General features: G+C 48.1%; 1 protein-coding gene across 3 annotated transcripts; it reads left to right on the top strand.

Annotated features, from left to right (window-relative positions):
- Nucleotides 1-2,405: 2,405 nt before the first annotated feature.
- On the top strand, nt 2,406-24,368 carry golga3 (golgin A3). Of its 3 annotated transcripts, none has more exons than XM_064353709.1 (24): nt 2,406-2,689; nt 5,195-5,606; nt 7,597-7,884; nt 9,728-9,843; nt 10,829-11,571; nt 11,707-11,818; nt 12,218-12,524; nt 13,070-13,272; nt 13,641-13,778; nt 13,972-14,133; nt 14,374-14,742; nt 15,129-15,206; nt 15,600-15,863; nt 16,272-16,366; nt 16,779-16,995; nt 17,271-17,414; nt 17,851-18,048; nt 18,286-18,402; nt 18,523-18,662; nt 18,950-19,082; nt 19,481-19,603; nt 20,144-20,308; nt 20,682-20,845; nt 21,353-24,368. In XM_064353709.1, the coding sequence occupies exons 2-24, from the start codon at nt 5,453-5,455 to the stop codon at nt 21,534-21,536; spliced, it is 4,614 nt and encodes a 1,537-aa protein (XP_064209779.1). In that variant the 5' UTR covers nt 2,406-2,689; nt 5,195-5,452; the 3' UTR covers nt 21,537-24,368. The 3 variants fall into 3 exon arrangements, with proteins under 3 accessions (XP_064209779.1, XP_064209782.1, XP_064209781.1); XM_064353712.1 differs by having other exon boundaries at nt 7,597-7,761; XM_064353711.1 differs by lacking the exon at nt 2,406-2,689 and adding an exon at nt 2,918-3,101.
- The last annotated feature ends 6 nt before the right edge of the window (nt 24,369-24,374 follow it).

The raw sequence follows: 24,374 nt of genomic DNA on the forward strand, positions 1-24,374 counted from the left end.
TTTGACTATATTGTTGAAATCTTTGGAATACAGCTTTTATAATATATATATATATATATATATATATATATATATATATATATATATAATATATATAACTTTTTTGTTTGTTGCCAAACTCATGTAATGCCCCTGATTTCCGTTGCATAATATTTAATACACAGGCGATTCAGTGTTAAAACAATGTGTTATGCTTGACATATATATATATATACTTTTGCCAGTTTCAAGAATAAATAAGAAACACGCTCAAGATGTACGCATTTTATGGTGAAACAAAAACATTGTTTCTTTTGGTATACATCTATTTTTCCTTGTGCGGTCTACGTATATGGTATGGTAACTCATTTCAAAACAGGAAAAAATAAAATAAATAAATGCGCCTGAATTTTTTGTTCTTGCTGTGTCCACCAGAGGGCATCAGTTATTTTAATCGAGAAACTGATTTTGTAAGCTGTATTCGCTGTATGACTTGTAAGGAGGAAAATGCTCCCAAACCCATATGGGTTAAAAAGTTCTATACCCCTTTCCAACCTATGTCAGTAGCCATACCACCCTGCACCCTATCTTTGAATGAGAGAAAAGTGCTATATAAACGCAAGCCCCGATAATCTGTTTCGGTACACTGCATATATTAAAATAATTCCATCCGTCTTATTTATATTAGTTATGACTTCAAATGAATTGTTTCTATGAGAAGTACACTGAATTTCTGGTGCTACTTAACAACTTCATCCCAGAAAAACTTTGAAAGCATTTAGAAGGGGTGCAAGATATCTTATTTGCCTAATCATGCAAATGTCAAAAGCAAACTCATCAGCACAAGACAGTATCTATTTAAATATTTATCAGTGTTCTGTCGATTGTTTATTAAGCTGCTGGTTTTCTATTACTCTTTTGGTACGTGAATCCCAGACCATGAATGGCCACCACAATAACCATGGCTACAAGAATCCTGAACTAAAATCTACTGATGAGAAATGCAATAACTGTAAATATTTTAATTGCAAATATCGTTATTATTGACTAGATATTTTACATTTTAAGTCCCATTATGAGTATTGCTAGAGTGAACTGACCCAGTCCTGTGAATAGGCTTCAGTACAAAAGATGTTTTAAGAGATGGTTCAAAATCTAACTTGCCCTTAATGAGATCTGTCTTAAGTGAATATAAAACAATGCGTAATTATTATACTGTCATAAAAATAGTGTAGGCCAATCCTGCTTGCACTTAATCACATGACCATGCGTTTCCCAATTTCACCAGCAGAGGACACTGTTTACAACCTTCATTGACACTATTAAATTAATATTTTCCCCTGTGAAAACCATGTTTTATTATTGAGAAGTACACATTTGGGGTGGACATTGGGGAAACCCCATGCTGACATGCTGTTCTTTTTCAAACGCATGAGACTGGCTTCTGTTCTACATTTCCTCTCTTTCCTCTCTGGAAATTTCACTCTCACGTGCTCCCTGTTTTGTTTTGCTTTGTTTTGGTTTTTCTCCAAGCAACACGCTAGTTCCAGATTTTTTTTTTTTTAACTTTCTCCCATAATTGTGTATAATATGCATTTGACAGAATATTTATGTTCAAAAATAACATCTGGGGGGGGACAGAAAAAAACACCTATATCCTATGAAAACATCAATGTATGTAAGCCTATTAAATGTAATTAGCTTGAAGTCATCATTCGAATCACACAAGGTTTAAGATATGGTATCTTAGCCAAGTCAATATTAGAGAAACTGCTCTGCAACAAATTCCACTGTGTTTGTTTGACCAGATTACAAGGAGAACATTGGAAAGAGATGATTTTAATGAGGCTGTGTTTTTACCAGTGACGTATTCAACTGCAAGTGAAAATATCTGTTACAACATTACTTAGTCTGGAAAATATTTCAATACAAACAATTTGCAATTTGCCCCAGCTCATGTTATGTTTTAGGGTATCTGTGTGAAACAGAACCCATGCAGTGTGTGCGTGTGTGCGTGTGTGCGTGTGTGTGTGTGTGTGTTTCCATCCAGTCTCAGGCCAGAAAACATATTAAAGGTCTTGCACTGGTTCTCTCCTGAGATGATGATGTAGTCTCTTTTGCACAGTAATGAGAAGCATACATCGCTAGATGAATGTTTGTATGCGAGCCTAGGAGTTGTTTTGTGTATCAACCTGAAAATTAAATTTCTTGTCTATAATTAGAGCTAGGGCTGTTAAAATTCTCACAAACTTATTACATGAATAGAAAGGCGTGCTCCACAGGTTTCCATCGGGAGGACTATCACATCTGATGTGATCACATCACTGTAGTTCATTGAATCCACTAAACTGCTGGATCACATCCAGTTAGTTGATTTGATCACACACCGGAAAAGGCTTCCCAGACCCCTTTGCGCGAGAAAAAGCCTTCCAAGTCCGTTCAGTGTAACAACTCGGTCAATCTATTGTAGCGTTAACTGGCAACGTGAAAATATAAACAATAAAAAAACAGTAGTTAATAAATTGTTTTGGACGTTATACCATTTTAAGTAGGTTCGCATCTGTATGTAATTCTAGATAAGAATTCGGAAACTTTACTGTAAATTATGAATTTCTTCAGCTACAGTTCAGTTCCTTGTTTCAGGCCGGAACGATAAAAGGTCGGAATACAAATAGCCACGTAGGGGCTAGGCAAGACTGTCGTTTGAAAGGTTGGTCATTTAAAAAAATTTTTTGCCACAAATGTTGTCTGCTGCCATTTGATTTACGCAAATGTATTTGGAATTCCTGTGTTATAACGGTATGGAAAGCGTATTTAATTGAAGTCACCACAGTATATATCTTTTGTTTACGCAGTTGCTCGTCAGATAGCTGGATGGCTAACTCAGCTTTCCAGGCAGCGACACGAAACACAAGTGAGCTGAGGAGGGTTATTTGCCTTTTGAGAGAACCAACTACGCGGATGCTTGCTCGGATGCATAGCTTTTGTAGATGAGCGCTATACAAATGGCTGTCTGGCTATAAACACACAGGACTGGCATGTTATCTATGAAACTGACTATAGTTGGCTAACATTCGCTCTGTCCGGTCCTAATGGAGAACAGCTGTCTTTTCGTCTGACAGGTGAAGCATTCGGGTTTTTAACTATCTTTACTCAACCTTACGTAAAGGTTCTAGTAATCTAACCACGTTTAATTCACAAACGTGAATGATTTCACTACAGGTGTGTTGTCATAATTGTCAGTAAGCATCTTCAGGTGCGTGTCGCTGTGTGCAATAATGTAAGGACAATTTGAAACATACAACTTAAAGTGGCGGGATGGCTATAGTAGTGCTAACCCCGTATAAAGTCAGCTTGCAATAATTATTTTATGTAGCATACGTGTTGCTTTTCCAGTGTGCGAGTGTAAATATTTACAGCTTGGCTACATCACATTGTATGCATCAAATCAAAATGTGTTTATATAGGGCGCTTTAAAAACAATTGTCAGTATACGCTTTACAGAAAAAAACTGGCCTAAAACCCCAAAAGAGCAAGTCTTGAGCAACAGTGGCAAGGAAAAACTCCCTGGGTAGCATGCATTGCCAATGCGCTGTCGAGTAGTAGGAGTTTGGAATAGGCGTATATTTCCTCCCAACGGTATATCTGTGCGATTAGTCAACTGGCTAGGAAAACCTATTAAAGAGGATCTCTGTACTACTGTGTATTTGTTTCCGCGATTACTACCGATGTAGCTAACATTAGCTATGTTTTCCATACTACCGCTAGCTGGGTGTACGGCATTATTTGTTGTCAGGTGAAGCCACGTAGTGTCTAATAACGTCATTATGCATGCATTTGATTATTCTACATAGCAAATATGTTTACGTTTTTAGGGGGGCAATGGCATTGCTAAGCAGTGTATTGGGGTTCGACTACAATGGTCTTCGTAGCCAACCATTTGCAATAGGGCGTTTTCGCATCGTGGTCGACAGTCAAGACCTCTTGTCAGCTTTTTAGCGATGGTTCGGTGTTCGTCTGGACATTTTTGGACCCGCCCGTGACTCAACCTTTAAAGAAAAAAAATTTTTGGGCTGGCATCGATCATATCATATCTCTCGACTTCAATATATAAATAAACACGAGTTTCATGTGGAAGTTATCTGTTATGATAAATTATATACGCATGTTTTATGTCATTGTGCAGTTGAACTTTCAGTAGCATCCCACTGTAAGTGACTGGGTTCATTTTGGTTGAACGTATCATACGAACGGCGGCGTTGCCTTGTTGATGTCATCGGCTGTGCAGGATTTCTTGGTCTGAACGGTCGAGCGCGAGCCATTGCAGCGTGTTAAATGTCTTCGCTCTATCAATAAACTGCGCCGCGGTTACATGCAAGCTTGTATTTAAGCCCTTGTTGTTAATGAAATTATCCACACATTTGGATGAAATGGTCTGTAAAGGTAACTGTTGTCATACGTACATACCCATGCTATGTTTGACATATTCGCTATAACGTCAGGGTTTTAATTAAAACATTGTATCGTAGGGCTGCTTCGACTTACAAATTGACAATATTCAAGTAACTGTTTGTCTGTTTAATCTATATACCTTTACCCTATTTTAATTGCGTTCACATTGTTGGCATATTCGCTGTAATATAAAGTTGGTCTCATTGATCCAGTAGCCTCATACTGGGTTGATATGAGTTGCTGGAATTTCTCTTAGTACAGTAGTTTGTCTTAAATGTATATTTTTCTCCCCCGTTTGAAATCACAGTTTGAGGCTCAGGCTAGCACTGCGAACTAGCGCTGCAGCTAAAGTATTTGCATGCCGCTGATGCTCTCGCCTGCAAGCCATTGACTTTCCTGCTCTGTTGAGATTGGATTTTATATATTCATTCACTATCTCGAGCATTGGCCGCATTTAAAGCCCACATCACACCTCATTTATCTTGCATGGAAAAGCCTCATAGAGATTTTCTCAGAAATTTAAAGACACGTGGACCCTGGGGTCAGTGTTCTGCAATAGTCATTTTTTATGTATAAAGCAAGGGCAAACCTGAAGGTGTGTTATTAAATGGCTTTCAGCCTGCCGTGAGCCACGTCTGGCACTGTTGTTCTTATGACTCAAGTGGATGCACTTGTCTTCTCTCACACACTGAGTCACCGTGGATTGGAGCATCTGCTGAATGACTGTAACGTCATGTAATGTGTTTTTTTTTTTTTTTTCCAGGGAAGGACTGTGTAATGCGCTTGTAGCGGGTGCGAGCGGAGTCCATCTTGTTGTCTTCCCGCGGGCGACGCCGAGCGCTGGTGAAAATGGTGTGAAGGAGAGCACGCGCGCTTCCCCCACCCCCCCCAACCCCCGCAGAGCCCATCCCCTCGGCCCATGGGCGCCGTCCGGCGAAGTGCCGTCTGAAACCAGTACTTTGTGACCGAGAGAGGAAGTGGCACAGCTGCTGCTGCCGCCGTCAGCGCCGCCGCCGCCGCGATGGAAACTGAAGCTGAGGCGCGTGACTCGCCGCCGCCGCCGCCGCCGCAGACCAAAGAGAGCCTCGCCGAGCCCGTCAGGAACGGCGCGGACGCGGAGCCGCTGAAACGAGGCCCGGCGGAGGAGCCCACGGCCGCCGGGGACGCGGTTAACGGTGAGAGCGAGCGAGCGAGCATCACGGCGGGGCGGGGCCGAGGGAGCGGCCATGCGGTCCGTGAGCGAAGGGCCTTCTTTGATTACAGGCGCCCAAAACTTGGCTTTTGTGGTAGGGAGGGGAAACGGCTTTTTACACAGCATTTTACATTGCATCCATTTATACAGCTGGATATATATATACTGAAGCAGTGCAGGTTGAGTACCTTGCTCAAGGGTACAACGGCAGTGTCCAAACCTGAAATCGAACCTGTGACCTTTCGGTTACACGCCCATTTCGTTACCCACTGTGCTACACTAATGGCAAGCGAAGGGCCTTCTCTAACTACAGGTGCCTTAAACCTGGCTTTCGTGGCAGGGAGGGGATGTCGCTGGTGAAATGGCCAGCAGGCGCGAGCGGTTTCTTCTCGTCCTGGGAGTTTCTCATCGCTCAAAGGGAACGGCTGTGATTTCTCATAAGAGCTTCACACAAAGGCCGCGGCGGCCGGGGTTTCGATCGTGACTCGCACACAAATGGCGGCTCTGCGGGGACCGCCTCCTCCTGATTCGAGGCTCTCGGTTCGCTCTAGACGAGAGCACAATGGGCACAATTGTGCGAACGCGTCGCGTCCCCGCACCGTCTGAGCAAACGGAGGCGGCTTTCTGTTCTTTTACAAGACGCTTTCCATTGGAACTGTCATAAGCGACGTCTTGCCCCTTTTGTATTTGTCATCGGTTCCATTGTCATGTTCTCAACTGACAGGAGCTGACAGTATTGGAGAGATGTGCGTGTATCGCCCATACTTCTCTCAGGATGTTGAAACGACAGCGTGTTAACAATGGCTGGGGCGGCTTTTTGAGACGCTCCCTAAGTCTGAGCTTATGGAAAAGACTTTGAGGTTTGCCCTGTGCTTTGGTCAGCGTAAGACTATGAGACTGTTGTCCAGCGGGTCTGGGGCAACTGTAAAGTCTGTGCTGATGTCACTTAGTGGCCAGCCCTCATAAATGTTACCAGGGTTCTCAGTCATGTGTGGAATATCTGAGACTGAATGGCTGTGCCGTTTGACCACTCCCCTTCAGCCCAATTGGCTGCCAGCATCCCACCACCCCAGCGATGTCATAATGAGATGTCATACAGCTGGCTGTGGGGAGAAAAGCCAGCCTTCTGCTGTAGTCTTGTGCTCTCATCTACTTTCCAGTCTTGTGGGGGACAGTTCTAATCTGCACGGATGTGATTTTTTTTTCCTGAGTAACGAGGAATTTTTGATTCTCAGAACCTATGTGGAAATGTCCCTGGGGTGAGTGGGGGCTTTGCTGCTGTATGTTTTCTCCTGCTGTTAGCTGTCAAGAGTGCAAAAGCTTTGGGTTTGCGCGTTTGTAACTCGCTCGCGTCGTATGCAAATGGCTGCTGCATTTGGCATTTCCTGGTTCATCAGGAAGAATCAGTATAAATCACATCTCTGAAGGTGTTTTTTTTTTTTTTACTATGTAAATGCCTTTCCTTTGAAAGGAAAGCTGTTTCTGCACCTGTTCCTAGTTGAAAGAGGTGCACCAGCTCGACTGGGCTGTTTGACCTGTTTTCACAAGAGAGTAGCAGAAAAAAAAAGTACCCCCTTCTGTAACATGAACGGTGCTAGGCCCTGCCCCTAATTCCAAAGCATGCCACTGTATGTCTCTCTCTCTTTCTTTCACTGCAAAGTGTGGCTATATCTATAACAATAACCTCAAACCTATTTGCTACCTGAAGCACAACTTTCTCAGTCACCCTTTATGTAGCAGGTCAGGTATTTCATGTTGTAGGTGTACAGGTTTATTCATTCTAAGTAATGTGTTATTGGCTACTGGCACCTCTGCCCCTAGTGACTAGACAGTGGCTCTTTGTAGCCTAAACCGCTGTGTGTGCACTTCTGTAAGTTACTGTGGCTAAATGCGGCTGAAGGTCTAAATGTGATGTACTGGCTCCTCCATGAAGGGGTCGGAAATTAAAACTTTTTTTCTGCCTGGCCCCCCAGGTCCTGTGAGCGCGGGCACGCTGCCGAACGGAGACAGAATGGCGGCTGGTCCGGGCGCCGGGGTGGACGGGCAGGCGAACGGGCCCCTGCCCGCGCCGCCGTCCCCGCCCCCTGCCCACGGCGCCCCCCGCCCCGTCAGCCCCCCCACCAAAGAGCCGTCTCCAGGTGCGGCCTCCCCTCCCCCCCCGCTAGAGAAGTCTCAGGGACATAATGCTGAGGGTCCTGTTCACAGTGGAGACGCATTGCAGTCTCTCAGGCTAAGCATACCTATGCAGGAGACTGAACTGTGTAAGCAAACATGCTGCGAGTCCTTTTTACCCCCCCCCCCCTTGAATCCCCCCCCGTAACCCGGTTTCTGCTTGGCTTCAGCCACTAATTTAACCCCTCCCTCTTCAGTTACCTGTGCTTGTGCTGACACTGCTGAGCGATATATCCGCTGTAGTGCTGTGTGTTGTTATTATACCTGGTTGTGTTGTGTGGTACCCGTGAACCATGTTCTTTTGATTGAGGGTGTTTATCTGGGATATGGGTTCATGTTAACATCTGTGCTGTGGCCTTATTTTATGGTGCGAGTCCATGAAATGCACCCATGTAAGAAGGAAATGGGATTTTAACACACATGCCCATGTCCTGCACATCTTAAAGAAATGGTCCCCGCAAAATTCTACAAAACCGGCTCACTTTGGTAAGGTAGGATCACAGTTTTTCTTGTCCCGTTCAGAAACAGATGACCAGTCCAGTAGTGTAGTAGTCGATAGTCTTTAGTGACCTATGTCTCTCTGCTCTTGAGTTAGTCCAGTCACTTTAGAACAGGTGCAGGTTAGAATTAATGCTGAGGTATAATAGCCTGTAGAACATGTCCAACAAGACCGTACAACGAGAAACGATAAACATTTCTCAGTATTACTGAAATAGACCGGAACAGTTTGTGTGAAATTCGCAGAGGCAGGCTGTTGAAGTTCGCCGTACACGCTAAAAAAAGATATAAAATTTGGCTTTATATAGCCCCAGTCTCCACGTCTCTGGTCTCCACGAACCATCAACAGAAGTAGTTTTCCCAGGGGAAAATGGTATGCATTAGCCCGAATTATGGTCATCTCCCGTTGCTCTCCGGAAATCTTTGCCTTTCTGACGTAGGGAACTTTGAGTACACCCCCAAGCTGTACTCTGTAGTGCATGCAACAGGAAAATCAGGATTTGGACATTCCCGCAGCATTCCACAGGTGTCAAAGGTCATATCTTATTTTGAAGCCGGTTTTCACCATTGTATTTTGTGGCATTTATATAATCTTAAATCTTATCTAGATACATGTTTTATATTGCTTTAATAAGCAAAATAGAGCTTTTAGCATCACTGTTCTATTCTCCACCAAGTGCAGGATTGAGTTTCTCCCCACAGTTCCCCCACTAGGACCATGGTGTGCTTACTGGGCACACGTGCCCCTTGACTTACATGTGCAGAGATGGAATTTGGTGACTCCTGAAGCCATTTTGTGTCTTTAAGCTGTATTCGGTTCATTTTCAGGTGACAAAGTTAATTTGGGGTAATCTGTTCATGGCATGGCCAGTTTTCACTAACCAAACCCAAAAACTGGAATGTCTCTTTGGAGCTGTTTAATTTCCCTTTTTGCACGTCCATTTTGATTTGTGTGATTGAGTTCTAACCCTAAATGTCTGGTCAAGCGGTTTATTTGGGTCCCGCAAGGTTTTGGCTCTATGCCTGTACCAACAATGGGAGGCATGTGACATCACTACTAACCGTCCTGGGATGACCTGTCATTCAAACTGTGCCTTCTCCAGCTCCCTGGACCTGTGTATTACAATATGGCTGATATGGCTAGAGATTACCACTAGCCAGTGAAACAGATTTATTTTTTAATGTGAGCACAAACTGGTTTTGAGATTTCGATATAGCACTTGCTATAGCTCCGCCTCGGTGCCTGCTTGGTGATATGGCATTTTTGTATTCAGAGAGTAACACAATCTGGATGAGAGTGTCGTGCTGTAATGTTAATTTAACTGACGAAGGCACAGCTTGTATGACGGACGCCCAGACCCCACCCTGGTTCTGTGGGGCCCGCGGTGTGAGTGGTCAGGGGCTCCCCTCGCGGTAAACCTGCTCTCCCTGCAGCCTCCCAGGAGCCCTCGCTGGAGCTGGAGAACGAGGAGCAGATCCGCCTGGCCGCGCGCCGCCGCCTCGAGGAGCAGCTCAAGCAGTACCGCGTCCAGCGGCACCAAGAGAGGAGGGTGAGTGCGTCCCAGGCGTTTCCCATCTACTTCTCACCAGTGTCTCTCCTGTCTCACTAGTGTCTCACCAGCTTCTCACCAGTGTCTCGCTAGTCTCTCCCTAGTGCCTCAGCAGCTTCTCATTAGTGTCTCACCAGCTTCTCACCAGTGTCTCGCTAGTCTCTCCCTAGTGTCTCAGCAGCTTCTCACTAGTGTCTCACTAGTCTCTCCCTAGTGTCTCAGCAGCTTCTCACCAGTGTCTCGCTAGTCTCTCCCTAGTGTCTCAGCAGCTTCTCATTAGTGTCTCACCAGCTTCTCACCAGTGTCTCGCTAGTCTCTCCCTAGTGTCTCAGCAGCTTCTCACTAGTGTCTCACTAGTCTCTCCCTAGTGTCTCACTAGCTTCTCACCAGTGTCTCGCTAGTCTCTCCCTAGTGCCTCAGCAGCTTCTCATTAGTGTCTCACTAGCTTCTCACCAGTATCTCACCAGTGTCTCACTAGCTTCTCACCAGTGTCTCGCTAGTCTCTCCCTAGTGTCTCAGCAGCTTCTCCCTAGTGTCTCAGCAGCTTCTCATTAGTGTCTCTCCTGTCTCACTAGTGTCTCACCAGCTTCTCACCAGTGTCTCACCTGCTTCTCACCATTGTCTCACTAGTGTTTCACCAGCTTCTCACTAGTATCTCCCCAGTGTCTCACCTGCTTCTCACCATTGTCTCACTAGTGTTTCACCAGCTTCTCACTAGTATCTCCCCAGTGTCTCACCTGCTTCTCACCATTGTCTCACTAGTGTTTCACCAGCTTCTCACTAGTATCTCCCCAGTGTCTCACCTGCTTCTCACCATTGTCTCACTAGTGTTTCACCAGCTTCTCACTAGTATCTCCCCAGTGTCTCCCCAGTGTCTTATCTGCTTCTCACCAGCTTTTCCCTAGTGTCTCACTAATGGTGTGGTGGCGGGGCGGGGCCTGAGGGATGGGAATGAAAGAGTAAACCGTGTTGTGGTTCCCTGCAGTCGCATCACTCCACGCCTAAAAGCCGGCCGTTCAGCACGCTGGACCCGGAGCTGATGCTGCACCCGGAGGCCCTGCCGCGAGCGAGCAACGTGTCCATGACCAAGGAGTACTCCTTCCTGCGCACCAGCGTGCCCCGGGGGCCCAAACTGGGCAGCCTGGGCATCCCGCCGGCCGCCAGGGAGAAGAAGTCCTCCTCCTCCTCCCGCTCGTCCCGCGCGGGCAAGATCCACTCCCTGGCCGACTACAGGACCCCCGAGTCGGACGGCGGGGCGGGGGGCTCGCCGGGGCGCGGGTCCGTGACCGCCAACTCCTCCTCGGGGGGGTCGATGCAGGCGAACAGGACCTCGTCGTCGACGGTGTCGGAGGTGAGCGTGACCTCCGACCCCGCGGCTGAGCGGGCGGAGCCGTCGGTGCTCCTCCTCGGCGACAGCGTCTCCGAGGCGGACGGCAGCGAGTCGGGCGCCCGGCCGGACGGGAACGACAGCGACAGCTCGTCCTACAGCGGCGTGTCGGCGGGGAGGAGCTACGCCACGCTCGCCGCGGCGGTGGGCGGGGCCAGGGCGCCCTACACGGTGGACGGTCGGGAGATCGCCGCCGAGGCCGTGGGCCAGTTCCCCTCCCTGCAGGAGGTGCTGCAGGCAGCCACGGAGGAGCAGCACCTCCTGGAGCTGGAGCAGGAGCGCGAGCGCGAGGGGGAGGAGAGCGGAGAGCCGCGCAGCCGCAGGGACAGCTTCTCCAGCAGGTGCGTTAGTGCCAGCGCGCCTCCCCAAAATGGCCCCTTGAGCCCCTGGAGGGTTAGCCCTGTATGGTGTGAACGAGTGCTACGCTAATGCTAACGCTAACTCATCTCTCCCCTCCGTTCTGCCGTTTTCCACAGCATCTCCATGGGAAGCTCGGTGATGGGGACCCACGACGACCTCCTGCAGGCCCTCAAGGAGAAGATGAGGCTGGAGGGGCAGCTGGAGTCCCTGTCCTCAGAGGCCAATCAGGTGGCTAGCTTTTAACGTCCTAGCTCAGGGGTGTCACATACTGCAGGGCCGGGGAGGGGGTGTATGACTGGCTTTTGGGTGTATTTCAAGTACGAGATTCATTTACAGGCGGCAGTGTAGTGTAATGGTTAAGCACTGCCTGGCTTCAGTATATATACAGGTCTATAAATGGATACTATCTTGAAATACATAAGCTTTGCATTGGAGCATCTGTCAGATACCCGTAATATAAACTGCTTTCTGATTGGAATGGAAGTCAGAAAACCCTGCAGACCTTCAGGACTTACGTTTGACACCCCCTGTCCTAGCTCACTGATGCTTTTCAAAAAGAGTCTTGGTGATTTTTGGAGGCTTGTGATACTGATGATCTCCCTACCCCTCCCCCTCTGTCTCCTCCAGGCTCTAAAGGAGAAGACGGAGCTCCAGGCCCATCTGGCAGCGGTGAGCGCCCAGCTCCAGGCCCAGGCGGAGCAGGCCCAGGCCAGCCAGGAGCGGCAGGCCTCGCTCACCTCGGAGGTGGGCACCCTGCGGCTGAGCTGCTCCCAGCTGGAGCGCGACATGCTGGAGCTCCAGGGCAGCCTGGAGAGCAAGAACGCCGGCCTGGCCTCGCTGGGCACCGACCTGCAGCTGGCCGAGGAGCAGTACCGCAGGCTCATGGGAAAGATGGAGGAGATGCAGCAGACGGCGGCGTCCAGGGACAAGTCGGGTGAGCGGGGGAAGGGGCGAAAGTCACATGACCCTTTCACAAATGCCTTTCCCACAAGCGTGTCACTAGTAGGGCCGCACAACATATCCAATCACGGTTTTTTAAAAGTTCAGTAAGAGTAACTGTCACCATACAGCAACAAGGCCTTGCAGCTTCCTTGTGATTGGAAAAAACTGATCACATGATCTCATAGAAGCTGTACGGCCTTGCTGCTGATTGGCTGTCTCGTCTCAACATCCGATAGATATCAATGATGATGTTTTTTATTTCCTGGAGGCATTTCACATGGCCTCTGACTTTTTGTTGTTTACAACTGTTTCAGGCATGATTAAAGAAAGAGGAAAAAAAAGACAATATCTCTATGGCAGCGGTTAATAAATAAATGACTCCTTTCTGAAAATCCGTTGCCCTGATTCACTGCTGTCTTGCCAGTCCTGGCTTGCGAAAGCGGTTATTAGTGTCCCGAGCTCTCGTGCTGAAATGCTGGCTGCCTTACTGTGAGGGGGCAGGTGATTGACAGGGGGGCGTGGCCTGGTTCTGTCCAGTCCAGGAGATGCGTGAGCAGATGGGCGGGCTCCAGGCTCAGCTCCAGCAGGTCCAGGTGGAGCGCAGCACCCTGCAGGCCCGGCTGAAGACCTCGCAGGCCCAGATCGACTCCCTGCAGCAGGTCCGCCTCTGGTACCAGCAGCAGCTGGCGCTGGCCCAGGAGGCCCGGGTTCGACTGCAGGGCGAAATGGCCAACATGCAGGTAAGGGTGTGGGGGGGGCGAAATGGTCAACATACAGGTAAGGGTGGGGTGGGGTGGGGTGGGGTGGGGGGGAGGAATTGCCAACATTCAGATAAGGGTGGAGGGCATTGTACATTGCAAACATGCAGGTGTGGTTGGGGGGGGTGGAATGGCCAACATGCAGATACGGGCAGGGGGCTGCGAAATAGCCAGCATGCAGTTTAGGGTGAGGGGGTGGGTGGTGTGGGTGGGGTGAGTGGGAAATGGCGGTAGAGGTGGTGTTTGAATGGCGGGCGCTCTAGTGGTTGTGGTGCTGTTTGAATAGCCAGTGCTGTAGCGGTGATGGTACAGTCTAAACAGCGGCTGCTGCTTCCTCCCGCTGTGTCCAGGCGGGGCAGATGACCCAGATGGGCGTGGTGGAGCACCTGAAGCTGGAGAAGGTGACGCTGACGCAGCAGCTGTCGGAGACGCAGCAGCGCTCCATGAAGGAGAAGGAGCGCATCGCCCTGCAGCTCCAGAGCATCGAGGTGCGAGCCCTCCTGTCCCTCCGACACGTCCCTGCCAATCTCTGCTCTTTTGGGCTTCCTTTCGATACCGGCAGTTAGCTGAAGCTCTTATCCAGAGCCATTTAGGTGCTATTCTACATACAATCCAATTAAGTGTCCAGGCACCAGTTCCCCGGGCGTTGTGTTTTACCCCACGTGTGGACTTCCCTTTCAGGCCGACATGATGGACCAGGAGGCGGCTTTCCACCAGATCCAGGACGCCAAGTCCATGGTGGAGGACGACCTTCAGCGCAAGCTGGACGAGTTTGAGGAGGAGCGGGAGCACCTGCAGAAGCTGGCCGATTCGGCCTCCTCTCTGGAGAGGGAGTTGGAGCAGGTATTTATACGCTTGTATAATTTATGCTATTTTCTTTTTTTTTTTTTTTTTCTTCATCTTGGCCCATGATGCATTTTGGTTGAGACAAGTGACCCATATTGTCCAAAGTGTGGAGGACCACTGATCTAAAGAGTGAAAGTATCGCAGAAACGTGTGTGTTGTCAGAAGCTTATGTGAGGAAGCTCTGAATGCCGCTGCGTGGTTCTGACTCCGCCCCCTCACCCTCCCCCGCCCGCGCAGGTGAAGCTGACGCTGTCCCAGAAGGACCTGCAGCTGGAGGCGCTGCAGAAGGAACACCTGGAGCTGATGAGGCAGCTGACGGGCGCCCAGGAGAGCCTGCACACCAAAGAGCAGTCGCTGAACGCGCAGGAGGCCCGCTACCTGGAGCTGGAGGCCCAGCTGGCCGAGCTGCAGGCCGACGCCTCCGCCCGGGATGACGCCGTGCAGTTCCTGCAGAACGAGAAGATCGTCCTGGAGGTGGCGCTGCAGGCCGCCCGCGCCGACAGGGAGGCGCTGGGCGAGGGGGCGCAGCAGCTCGGCGAGGGCGTGTTGGTCGCCGCCGACGTCCTGGACGAGCTCCGGCAGGAGGTCCAGGTGAAGGCCTCGCAGGTGAGCTCCGTGCGACCGGGGGCGATGCTGCATGCTCCTCCTCGTAATCCGCCTGCACAACGAGGACCAGTCTGCTTTAGGATTTGTGCTTAAACTTGTGCTCTTAATTATTTAATTAGCCTCTATAATTAATTTGACCTGATTTCTCTGATGAAGTGCTGTCGAACGCACGTGTGTCTTTGAAGCTATTTTTTAAATTTTTTAAACTGTGTTCTTATGTGGGAGGGGACCAGCACTGATGTACTCCGCTGTTTGGAACATTTATCCAGAATAATTAGTTGGAACATAAATTCCAATCCCTGGGGTGGAGGTATGGTCCCTCCACTCTTGGTTGTTTGCTGTTTTTATTAAACACAACGCACAACACAACCTCGTTTTTCTTCCAGATTGAAACCATGCAACAGGAAAATAGCACATTGAAGAAGCAAGCGCAGAAGCTGAAAGAGCAGTTTACGCAGCAAAAGGTACGTTGTGTTCCTCCTTACTGCAGTACAGTGACGTAAAGAATGTAAAACTCCACATCATGTACCGACGACTGTGGACCCTGTAACCAAACGACCAAGAAGGAAACTAGCCAAACAAACTTTAGCGTATCAGTGAAAACGAGTCTGAATGGAATCACTGAAGACATTCTGCACACTTGCCACATTGTCAATTTTAGAGTACGACTGTAAATGTGATTTGCTTTACGCTCCTGCTTAATGACTCACACACTGCTGTGGAAAGCCCGCTGATTAATAGACTTTATGTCATTATAATGAAAGGCCTGTTCGTGTCTCCAGTGACTTTGAAGCGGTTTAAATGCACCGTGGTCGCAGTCCGCTCACTCAGCGTCGCCGCCGTTCCCCCCCCCGCAGGTGATGGTGGAGGCCTACCGGCGCGACGCCACCTCCAAGGACCAGCTGATCAGCGAGCTGAAGACCTCCAAGAAGCGCCTCCTGTCGGAGGTGAAGGGCCTGAAGCAGGAGCTGCTGGAGGCCCAGGGCCAGAGGCAGGAGGCCGAGCTGGAGCAGGGCCGCCTCCAGAAGGAGGTCTCCAGGGTGCAGGAGCAGATGAGCTCCCTGGAGGCCCACCTGCAGGCCGTGCAGACGGAGAGGGACCAGCTGGAGACCCAAATTCAGGTGCGTGACCGACCCCCAGCCCTGGTGCAGGCTCTGACTGACACAGCACCTCCTGTAGCCATGCATGCTGTTTAGGAAGCCATCTTGATTTTCAGAGATGGAAAAGAGCACCTATAGAGTTTCCTGCCTCTTTTCTGTGAGCTATATGTTCAGAAAAAATATCTTGTGTTTACTTTCCACACCAGCCAGTATCCATAACAAAATAAGAATACGTAACAAAATATAACAAGCATAACTGATTGTTGGGTGTCTGACATATTCTAAAAACTTATTCCAGGTTTCTTGCTTCTTAAAGTTCTCAGTATTTCTCAGAGAAAGCACGTTGCCTGCTCAAAGTCTGCTGTGTTGTGATGCACGCATTGCCATTGGTTGCGATGGGGTTTTAACGTTTATTTCGCTCCGTCTCAGTCGCTGCAGTTTGACCAGAGCCAGCTAGCGGCCGCGACGGAGGAGAACGAGGGCCTGAGGAAACAGGTGGAGCAAATGCAGGACGAAGCCAAGAAGTGAGTCACGCTCTGAGAAACTACGTTTCCCACTGCGTTCAGCGCCATCGCCATAGCGACCGCCCATCCTATTTCATACCTACTTTTCATACATTACAGAGGAGAAAAATTGTTTCATAGCTGTTTCTTCGAAAGTCATATGTAGCACTTTGTTCTTTAGGCCTTACATTACATCACATTACGTTTGTTTAGCAAATCCTCTTTTGGAAGGTACCTTACGATTTGAGAGGGCGTAAATGCACAGATACTTGTTTATATGAGCAAAAGTGATCTAGGCCAGGCTAATGAAGCACTTAGACTAGAGATGGTTTACATTCAAAATCGTTGAAGCGCTATTCCAAGTTAACTGACAAATGCAGAGCTGTTTACGCTCATGGTAACTATGGAAACTCCCGCCGCATGTTCTCTCCAGGGCCATCTCGGAGCAGAAGGTGAGGATGAAGAGGCTGGGCACGGACCTGACCAGCGCGCAGAAGGAGATGAAGGCCAAGCACAAGGCCTACGAGAACGCCGTGGGAATCCTGAGCCGGCGGCTCCAGGAGGCCCTGGCCGACAAGGAGAGCGCCGAGGCGGAGCTGAGCAAACTCAAGGCCCAGGTCTCGGATGGAGGGAACAACCAGGCCCTGCAGGTAGAGGCCTACTCCTTCAGAGTTCCCTGCAGATTACTGCTCAGTCGGGGGTCAACTCCACTTCAGTTTAGGCCATGCAGGAAGTGAAATTCAGGTGGTTAATTGAAAGATCCTCATAGAACATGACTGGCAAATCCATGAACTGACTTTTCTTTGACTACAACTTGTAGCCACCAAAAATGCATATAATGGCATCCTAACAAGAATATGTCTGTGCCTGTCCCTGTGTCTGTTTCTGCACCTGCACCTATGTCTGTATTTCCTGACTGTCGCAGGAGAGAATAGAGGCTCTGCAGGCGGAGCTCCAGGCTGTCAGTCAGAGCAAGGCCATGCTGGAGAAGGAGCTGCAGGAGGTGATCTCCCTCACCAGCACCGAGCTGGAGGAGTACCAGGAGAAGGTCATGGAGCTGGAGGACGAGGTAAGCAGCCCATCTTTACCTGGCACTGCTGATGGGAGAATGATGTTTCATGCGCCAACCAAAAATGGGTGGAGCAGAATGTGCTATGCAGTCACTTGCTAATTTGAACCAAAATCAAATTTGAAACACATTTGTGTTTTGATAAGGAGGGAAAAAAACTTCAGTTTGTTCCAGCAAGTCAGAGATTGGCAGCTCAATGTAGCTACACCCATTATGGTGAGGCTACTCTCCGATGGCAATGGGTTTGCCTAACTTCTCCTTGGCTACCCCCCAAGCCATTAATCAGTTCTTTCAGGTGTGTCAAAATGGAACACATCAAATGCCTGGCTCTGACCCAAGGAGTGGTTTGTGGTCGTGTCTGTTATGCTCTGAGTGGATTGTTTGGTCTGTAACCTCTATGGGCCTAAAATGCTACCCCTCCCTTGTGTCCACACAGCTTCAAGAGTCGCGGTGCTTCAAGAAGAGGATCCGCCGTCTGGAGGAAGCCAACAAGAAGCTGTCGCTGGAACTCGAGCACGAGAAAGGGAAACTAGCCGGACTCGGGCAGTCCCACAATGCACTGCGGGAGCATTCCAACATCCTGGAGTCCGCACTTGCCAAAAGGGAAGCAGACCTGGTGCAGCTCAACCTCCAGGTGTGACCTCTCACCTCCTAGGAACCACCTAAACAAAATATTACAACCAGTGGTTGGTGCAAAAGAAATGCCATGACCAATCAATGGTCATGCTATTGGTTTTGCTTGTGCTAAAAGGTTTTGCACATGCTAAAGGTCTTAGTAAATCAGGTCCTAAATGTAAGAAAAAAATAGCTGCATAGGGTCTCTAATAAGCATCTTTCATAATGTTTTTGTTTCGTTATCTTTTGTTTGCAGGTCCAGGCCGTGTTAAAACGCAAAGAGGAGGAAGACCAGCAGATGAAGCAGCTGATCCAGTCCCTGCAGGCAGCCCTGGAGAAAGAGAAGGTTAAAGTCAAGGATCTCAAAGAGCAGGTAAAAACTGTTCAGTTTCCCTCATCACCTTTATTAGTGTGGTAGGGACTAGCGTAGCTGTGTTAAGGTCAGGGTGCTGGTGTCCCTGGCAGAGCGCTGAGTGTAGTGCGCCCCCTACAGGTGGCCGCAGCCAAGGCGGAGGCGGCGCACAATCGCCGGCACTACAGGGCGGCCATGCTGGAGCTGAGCGAGATCAAGAAGGACCTGCAGACCAAGGAGGAGCTGGTCAAAGTGCTGCACACAGAGGCCCAGAAACTCCAGTGAGTCCCCCCAACATCGTCTACAGCCTCCCATAACACTGTCTGCAACCCCACCTCATCACCATCTGTAGCCTCCTCAACATCGTCTACAAATTCCCTTAACGTCATCTACTATCTTCCCATTCCATTATTTTGATACTTTGTGTTTATTATAAATTTCATGTCTTTGAAGAATCTCTGAATGTGGTGAGGCTAATGGCTCTCTCTCTCTATCTCTCCCTCCCTCCCTCTCTCCCTCCCTCCTCCCTCTCTCTCGCTATCTCTCCTTCCCTCTTTCTCTCTCTCAGGGCCCAGGATGAGAAGCACTCCCAGGAGGTGTCCCAGTTCCAGGAGGAGCTGGCGGAGGCGCACTCCCAGCTGCAGATCCTGCAGAAGCAGCTGGAGGAGCAGCTCTCCAAGCAGCCGCTCACCAATCAGGAGGTACGCTGACCGCTGGGGGGGCGGGGCTGGGCTGTTGAGGGGTGGAGCCAGGTGTGAGTGATGGGCAGGGTATTTGTGTGCTTGGGGGTGGGACTGGGTGGTATTGGGCTGTCACAGCTTTGGTTGAGTGTAGGATTTGTCTACAGGTTGGGGCAAGACTGGCTGTAAGGGGGTGTGGGACTAGCTGTGTGTGGGGGCGGGACCAGTTGTGCTTGGGGGTGGGACCAGCTGACAATGGGGTCAGTACTGACAGTGGGTGGTGGTGGGGCCTGGTTTTTACAGGGAGGGCCTAGCTCTGGGTGGGGGCTGGGGTGGTTGTTATAGGGACATCCCAGCTCTGCGTGGGAGCGTGATGGGGCGGGGCCTTGCAGGGATTGACAGGCTGTGTCTGATGGCAGGTGGAGGACCTGAAGTGGGAGGTGGAGCAGAAGCAGAGGGAGATCGAGGCTCAGAAGCAGCAGCTGGAGATGGCTGAGCAGTGCAGCCAGAAGGAACTGGAGAGTCTCCAGACCGCACTACAGGTGACTGACAGCACTGACGTCCACAACCCCCAACCTCCTCAGACTGTTCACTTACCTCTCATTGTTAATACACTGTCTCCTCTGTTACTGACACAAGCGTGATTTGTCTGCATTTTCCATTTGCTTATTGGATGGCCTAATCCAGAATAAATGTGAACAGTTTACATTTAACACACACAGTTCATTAACCCATTAAGGTGTATGATCACAAAAATGCGATTAGAATGTTCTTAACTGAAAATTCTAATGGTGATGTCACAATCGCTACTGGTAACTGAAAGCAAAGAGTTCTAGAACACTGACTTGGAATTTTGCAAAAGCATTCCATAAAACCAGCTCTTCAAAGGGTTAACACCGCTGGATACTGACTGCAGCAATTCAGGTTGAGCGCCTTGCTGAACCGCAAGGCTGTATTGATTTGCATAGATGTTTATACTGCTGAGCGTGTCACCATCTGAAAGCTATTGCAATGGCAGGACTGGGGTTGCGCTTAGACATGTGGGAGCTTGTGTTGTGACTGTGTTCTGGGCATGCCTCCAGGGTATCAAGGCGGAACTGGAGGTGGTTCAGGAGGAGCTTAGCGGAACCAGGAAGGACAAGTTCATCCTGCAGGCCAAGGTGGGAGAGCTGAGGAACAGCATGAAGACGCTCCTGCAGCAGAACCAGCAGCTCAAACAGGACCTCCGACAGAGCCGTACGAGGAAGGTGAGGTGGCCAGCTCAGTGCCTGTCCTGCGGAGAGGGGCCCGCTGACTCCCATTAAAACAACCTCCTTATTAGAACTTCTGTTACACGGGATAAAAACACCTTGATTTTTGAAGGGGTCCTGTGTAACAGAGTAGCCATAGAATAATGCATTATGACTGGAGAAAAAATGGCTTAATATGCAAGACTCCAAAAAAAAAAAAAAACAAGAAGTGCACACATACAACTAACACCCCATACACTTATACACCAGGCTCTTGAGAGATTCTAGGTACCATAGAGGTTCTGTACCATAGATGTAAAGGCAAGCTTTAGCAGTTGAAAGCTCCTTAAGGTACGGCGCCAGTGCCTAACGCCGCTCTCTGAACTCGCAGCGCATGGAGCTGAAGGGAGACTCCAACGCCTCCAAGCCGGTCACGCCGGTGAAGATCCCGGACTGCCCCGTTCCCGCCTCGCTGTTGGACGAGCTGCTGAAGCCCTCCACCTCCGTGAGCAAGGAGCCGCTCAACAACCTGCACAGCTGCCTGCGCCAGCTGAAGTAAGCCCCGCCCCCAAAAGGCAGTGGCCTTCAGAGGCTCTGGGAAAGCCTTGAGTCTCGCTTGTATTTAATGGTAAATGGTAAATGGACTGCATTTATATAGCGCTTTTATCCAAAGCGCTTTACAATTGATGCCTCTCATTCGCCAGAGCAGTTAGGGGTTAGGGGTTAGGTGTCTTGCTCAAGGACACTTCGACATGCCCAACCGGTAACCCTCCGACTGCCAGACAATCGGTCTTGCCTCCTGAGCTATGTCGCCCCCTGGTTCTTATTGGCTGAGGAACTACAAAGCCCCAGCATCTCACTACCAGCCAGCTTATGCCACCATAACAGCTGTTCAGAAGTTGATTTTTTAACATATTGTGTAGGCTGAAATATTATTATCATTATTATTATTCCTGTTGATCTGCTTTGTTGGGGATTAACTAGGAAGGTTATCCCGAGAAGCGTGACCGTTTGAAGACGAGTGCTTTTCGTCGTGAGGCTGAAATGTTGCCGTCCCCACAGGCAGGAAATGGACAGCCTTCAGAAGCAGATGGAGGAGCACACCGTCACTGTGCACGAGTCCATGACCTCGTGGACCAACGCAGAGGAGGAGCTTATCAGACTGGGTGTCCATGACAACGGCCCAAGTTCTCCACTCACGGCTGAAATGGACAGTGGAGACAAGGAGGAGGCGGAGCTATCGTAACGAACAGGAATGGCCTCTGACGAACTGTCTAGGAGGGTGGAGTATCGTCCACCTTGGCACTTTTTTTAACTTCCAGCTTTCTTTATTTCACCCACCCCTCATTTACCCCCACCCCCCCACCCCACCCGTTTGTTACGTACTGCTGCAGCAAACATTCAGCATTGTCCTGTCGTTGCAGACAGTGCTTGAGTGGAGCAAACACTTTTTACCATAGCTTTATACTTCATTTGGGTGTTGTAATATTTCTTTGTCTATGTTATCTTTGTACTTTTATTTAATTATAATTTATCAAACATGGCATCAACTCTTCAAATTGACAATTGCGTTTAAAAGTGGTAGCAGGCTTGGGGTTTACTCTCGTCTTGCATTGAATAGTCACAGAAGAAAAAGGCTTTGCAGCACAGCTACATGCACTATTTCAGAATCAGATTTTCCCCATTTCTGTATCTTCCTCTCTGATTTTAGTTATCCATACGTTTTAAACAGTTTGCCATTTTAATTTTCTTCCTCCTTCAAGATGTCATGGTGGTTCGATACGGTCACTGTCACTGCTCAGAGGGGTGGCCAGCGCTAAGAGACGCTAGCCTTTGCACATGTACGCTGGCTACCCTTCCGCACGCCCCTCCCAACTGTTCTTCCATTCTCCTGTGCCTGGAAATGGGCGGAGCCTCTCCACTCTGCCCTTCCCAGTGCTGGGCGTGAACTGCAACTCCCATAACCCCCCGGGGTCTGGAGAAGGTCATGACCCCTGGTCATCAAATGGGGGGCTCAGCCTCGTCCACCTTTTTCAGGGTAATAGTGTTGAAGGTTCTGCGTGCGTCATCATTTGGACTGCGGTTCCGTTCTGACGGTTAAAATAGTATTGGGCATCAGGCGTTGCACTGTTCAACAGTCTTCATTCTTCTGGTTTCTGTGGTAAATTAGAGTTTGTGGTTTGGCAGTGGTTATGGCAGTGCCATAATTACATAGTTGAGAGAAATCTCCAGTTTGCTGTTTTGGGAAGTTCAGTGTTTTGAATGACCCCTCTGTATTACAGTTTGAAAGAATGTACGCAAGGTGTGTGTAAAATAAAATTTTAGTCGTCTGCCTGGCTGTTTGAAAAGACCTGACTGAGTTCTATATGGGAGAGATCCGCTGATGTTGAGAGTTAAACATCGGAGAGAAAAACTAAGAGAGTGTTATCTTTACGCTTAATGTTACTGCTTCTGTGAGTATGACTTACTCAAATTTATTACGTTCTGGATTTTTTGTTTTGTTTCGTTTCGTTGTTACTATGCTTCTGTATTTAATGTAACGGTCTCCTGTCAAAGCCATGTTAATTATTGCGCTGTTCATTCTCTGTCGGATACAGCCTTAATTATAATTTAGGATAGGGTGTTCTCCAACCTACTTGGCAAATTTGAAATATCTAAATATAGAGTAATATACAGTGTTCTACGGTCTTCTCTGTTAATGTGTTCTATTTTCTGTTATTTATAACTGTAATGGTTAACTATGGTTAACACTGTGATTGGACTGACATTGGTGAGAGAAAATTGGTTGCCAGAGAAATATGACCCAATTTAAAAGCATATTATGGAATGGAAAATATACAATATTAAATGAGTAAATGCTGAACTGACAATAAAATCCTGTACATTTGTGTGTTGGGGAAAACTTACATTAATGCATACCATTTTAAAAATGTATGTACTATTCCATTGATTAGCATATACTGTTCAAGCCTGTTTGATCAACAAAACCAATAATTCTTGGTAAACACTGGTTCTTACCTTGTGCGTTGTGTAAGGGACAAAACTGACATGTAACCTGTAATGTCTGTAGCTGAATGGAGGACTGTGTCGGTCGCCTCATGGTTGTTGCCTGGTGTTGACCCGGAGTATAGCATTTCTAACCTCTTCTGGGTGGCAACCAGCAGGGATGCCATTAAAAAACTATAAACTAACGCACACTGCTCTGTTTAAGGTCCATAGTACCCTCTGCTGTAACCTGTACAATTTGGAAATATTTCTCCTGGCTGCTTAACGGCATTGCATAAGGAACTGTGTGTATAGTTGCTTCTGGTCTTCTCTTTCAGTTACTGTTAATACTACGCATTTGTAAATTCCGACCATTGCGGTTTTGGTAATGTTCATTTTAATATGTACGAAACATATTCATTTATTTATGATTTATGCCTTTCTCACAAAATGAATTGATTTCTCATTTTACTGAAGCTGATTCTAATCTGTAAATTTTTTTCTGAACTACATTTAAAAAGTAATGCCATAATTATATATTTGGTCCTTTTATACAAATAATGCATGTGTAAAGGCCAGTTTTAAATGATTGTCTGACACTTCATATATTTAAGTTGCAGAACTCTTGTTATTACAGACCCTTTTATATTATAGTAAGAGTCAATTGAGACACGTGCTTGAATTTATGCAATGGTATTTTTCAGCCTGTCAAAATATACTGACGATGTATCAGATACTTTATCAGTTGGTACAGTTTAAAACTGAAAGTATACCCAAACGAAACAGGGTAGTGTTGTAGTGGGTCCTGGTTCAGTTTTCAATTGGAGTAATCATGACGAGGCAGAATGAGTGTCGGTACCATATGGTCCCGGTGTTAATTGTAGTTACATGGGTATAGCACACATAGTCGAGTGAAGCGTTTCTTTAATCATAACGGTTGATTTCAAAACTAACATTACATGTATGATTTTGACTACATAAACGGCTTTGGCTGACTGAGAAGTCCTGTATCAGTTAACCGCATAAGAGCATGTTGATAAATGGAAAACTAATTTCTTGAAGTCATGTGCAATAAACTATTTTTGGTAAATAAGCCTTT

The sequence above is a fragment of the Anguilla rostrata genome, chromosome 10 (genome assembly GCF_018555375.3).
Source record: "Anguilla rostrata isolate EN2019 chromosome 10, ASM1855537v3, whole genome shotgun sequence".
Taxonomy (NCBI): Eukaryota; Metazoa; Chordata; class Actinopteri; order Anguilliformes; family Anguillidae; genus Anguilla; species Anguilla rostrata.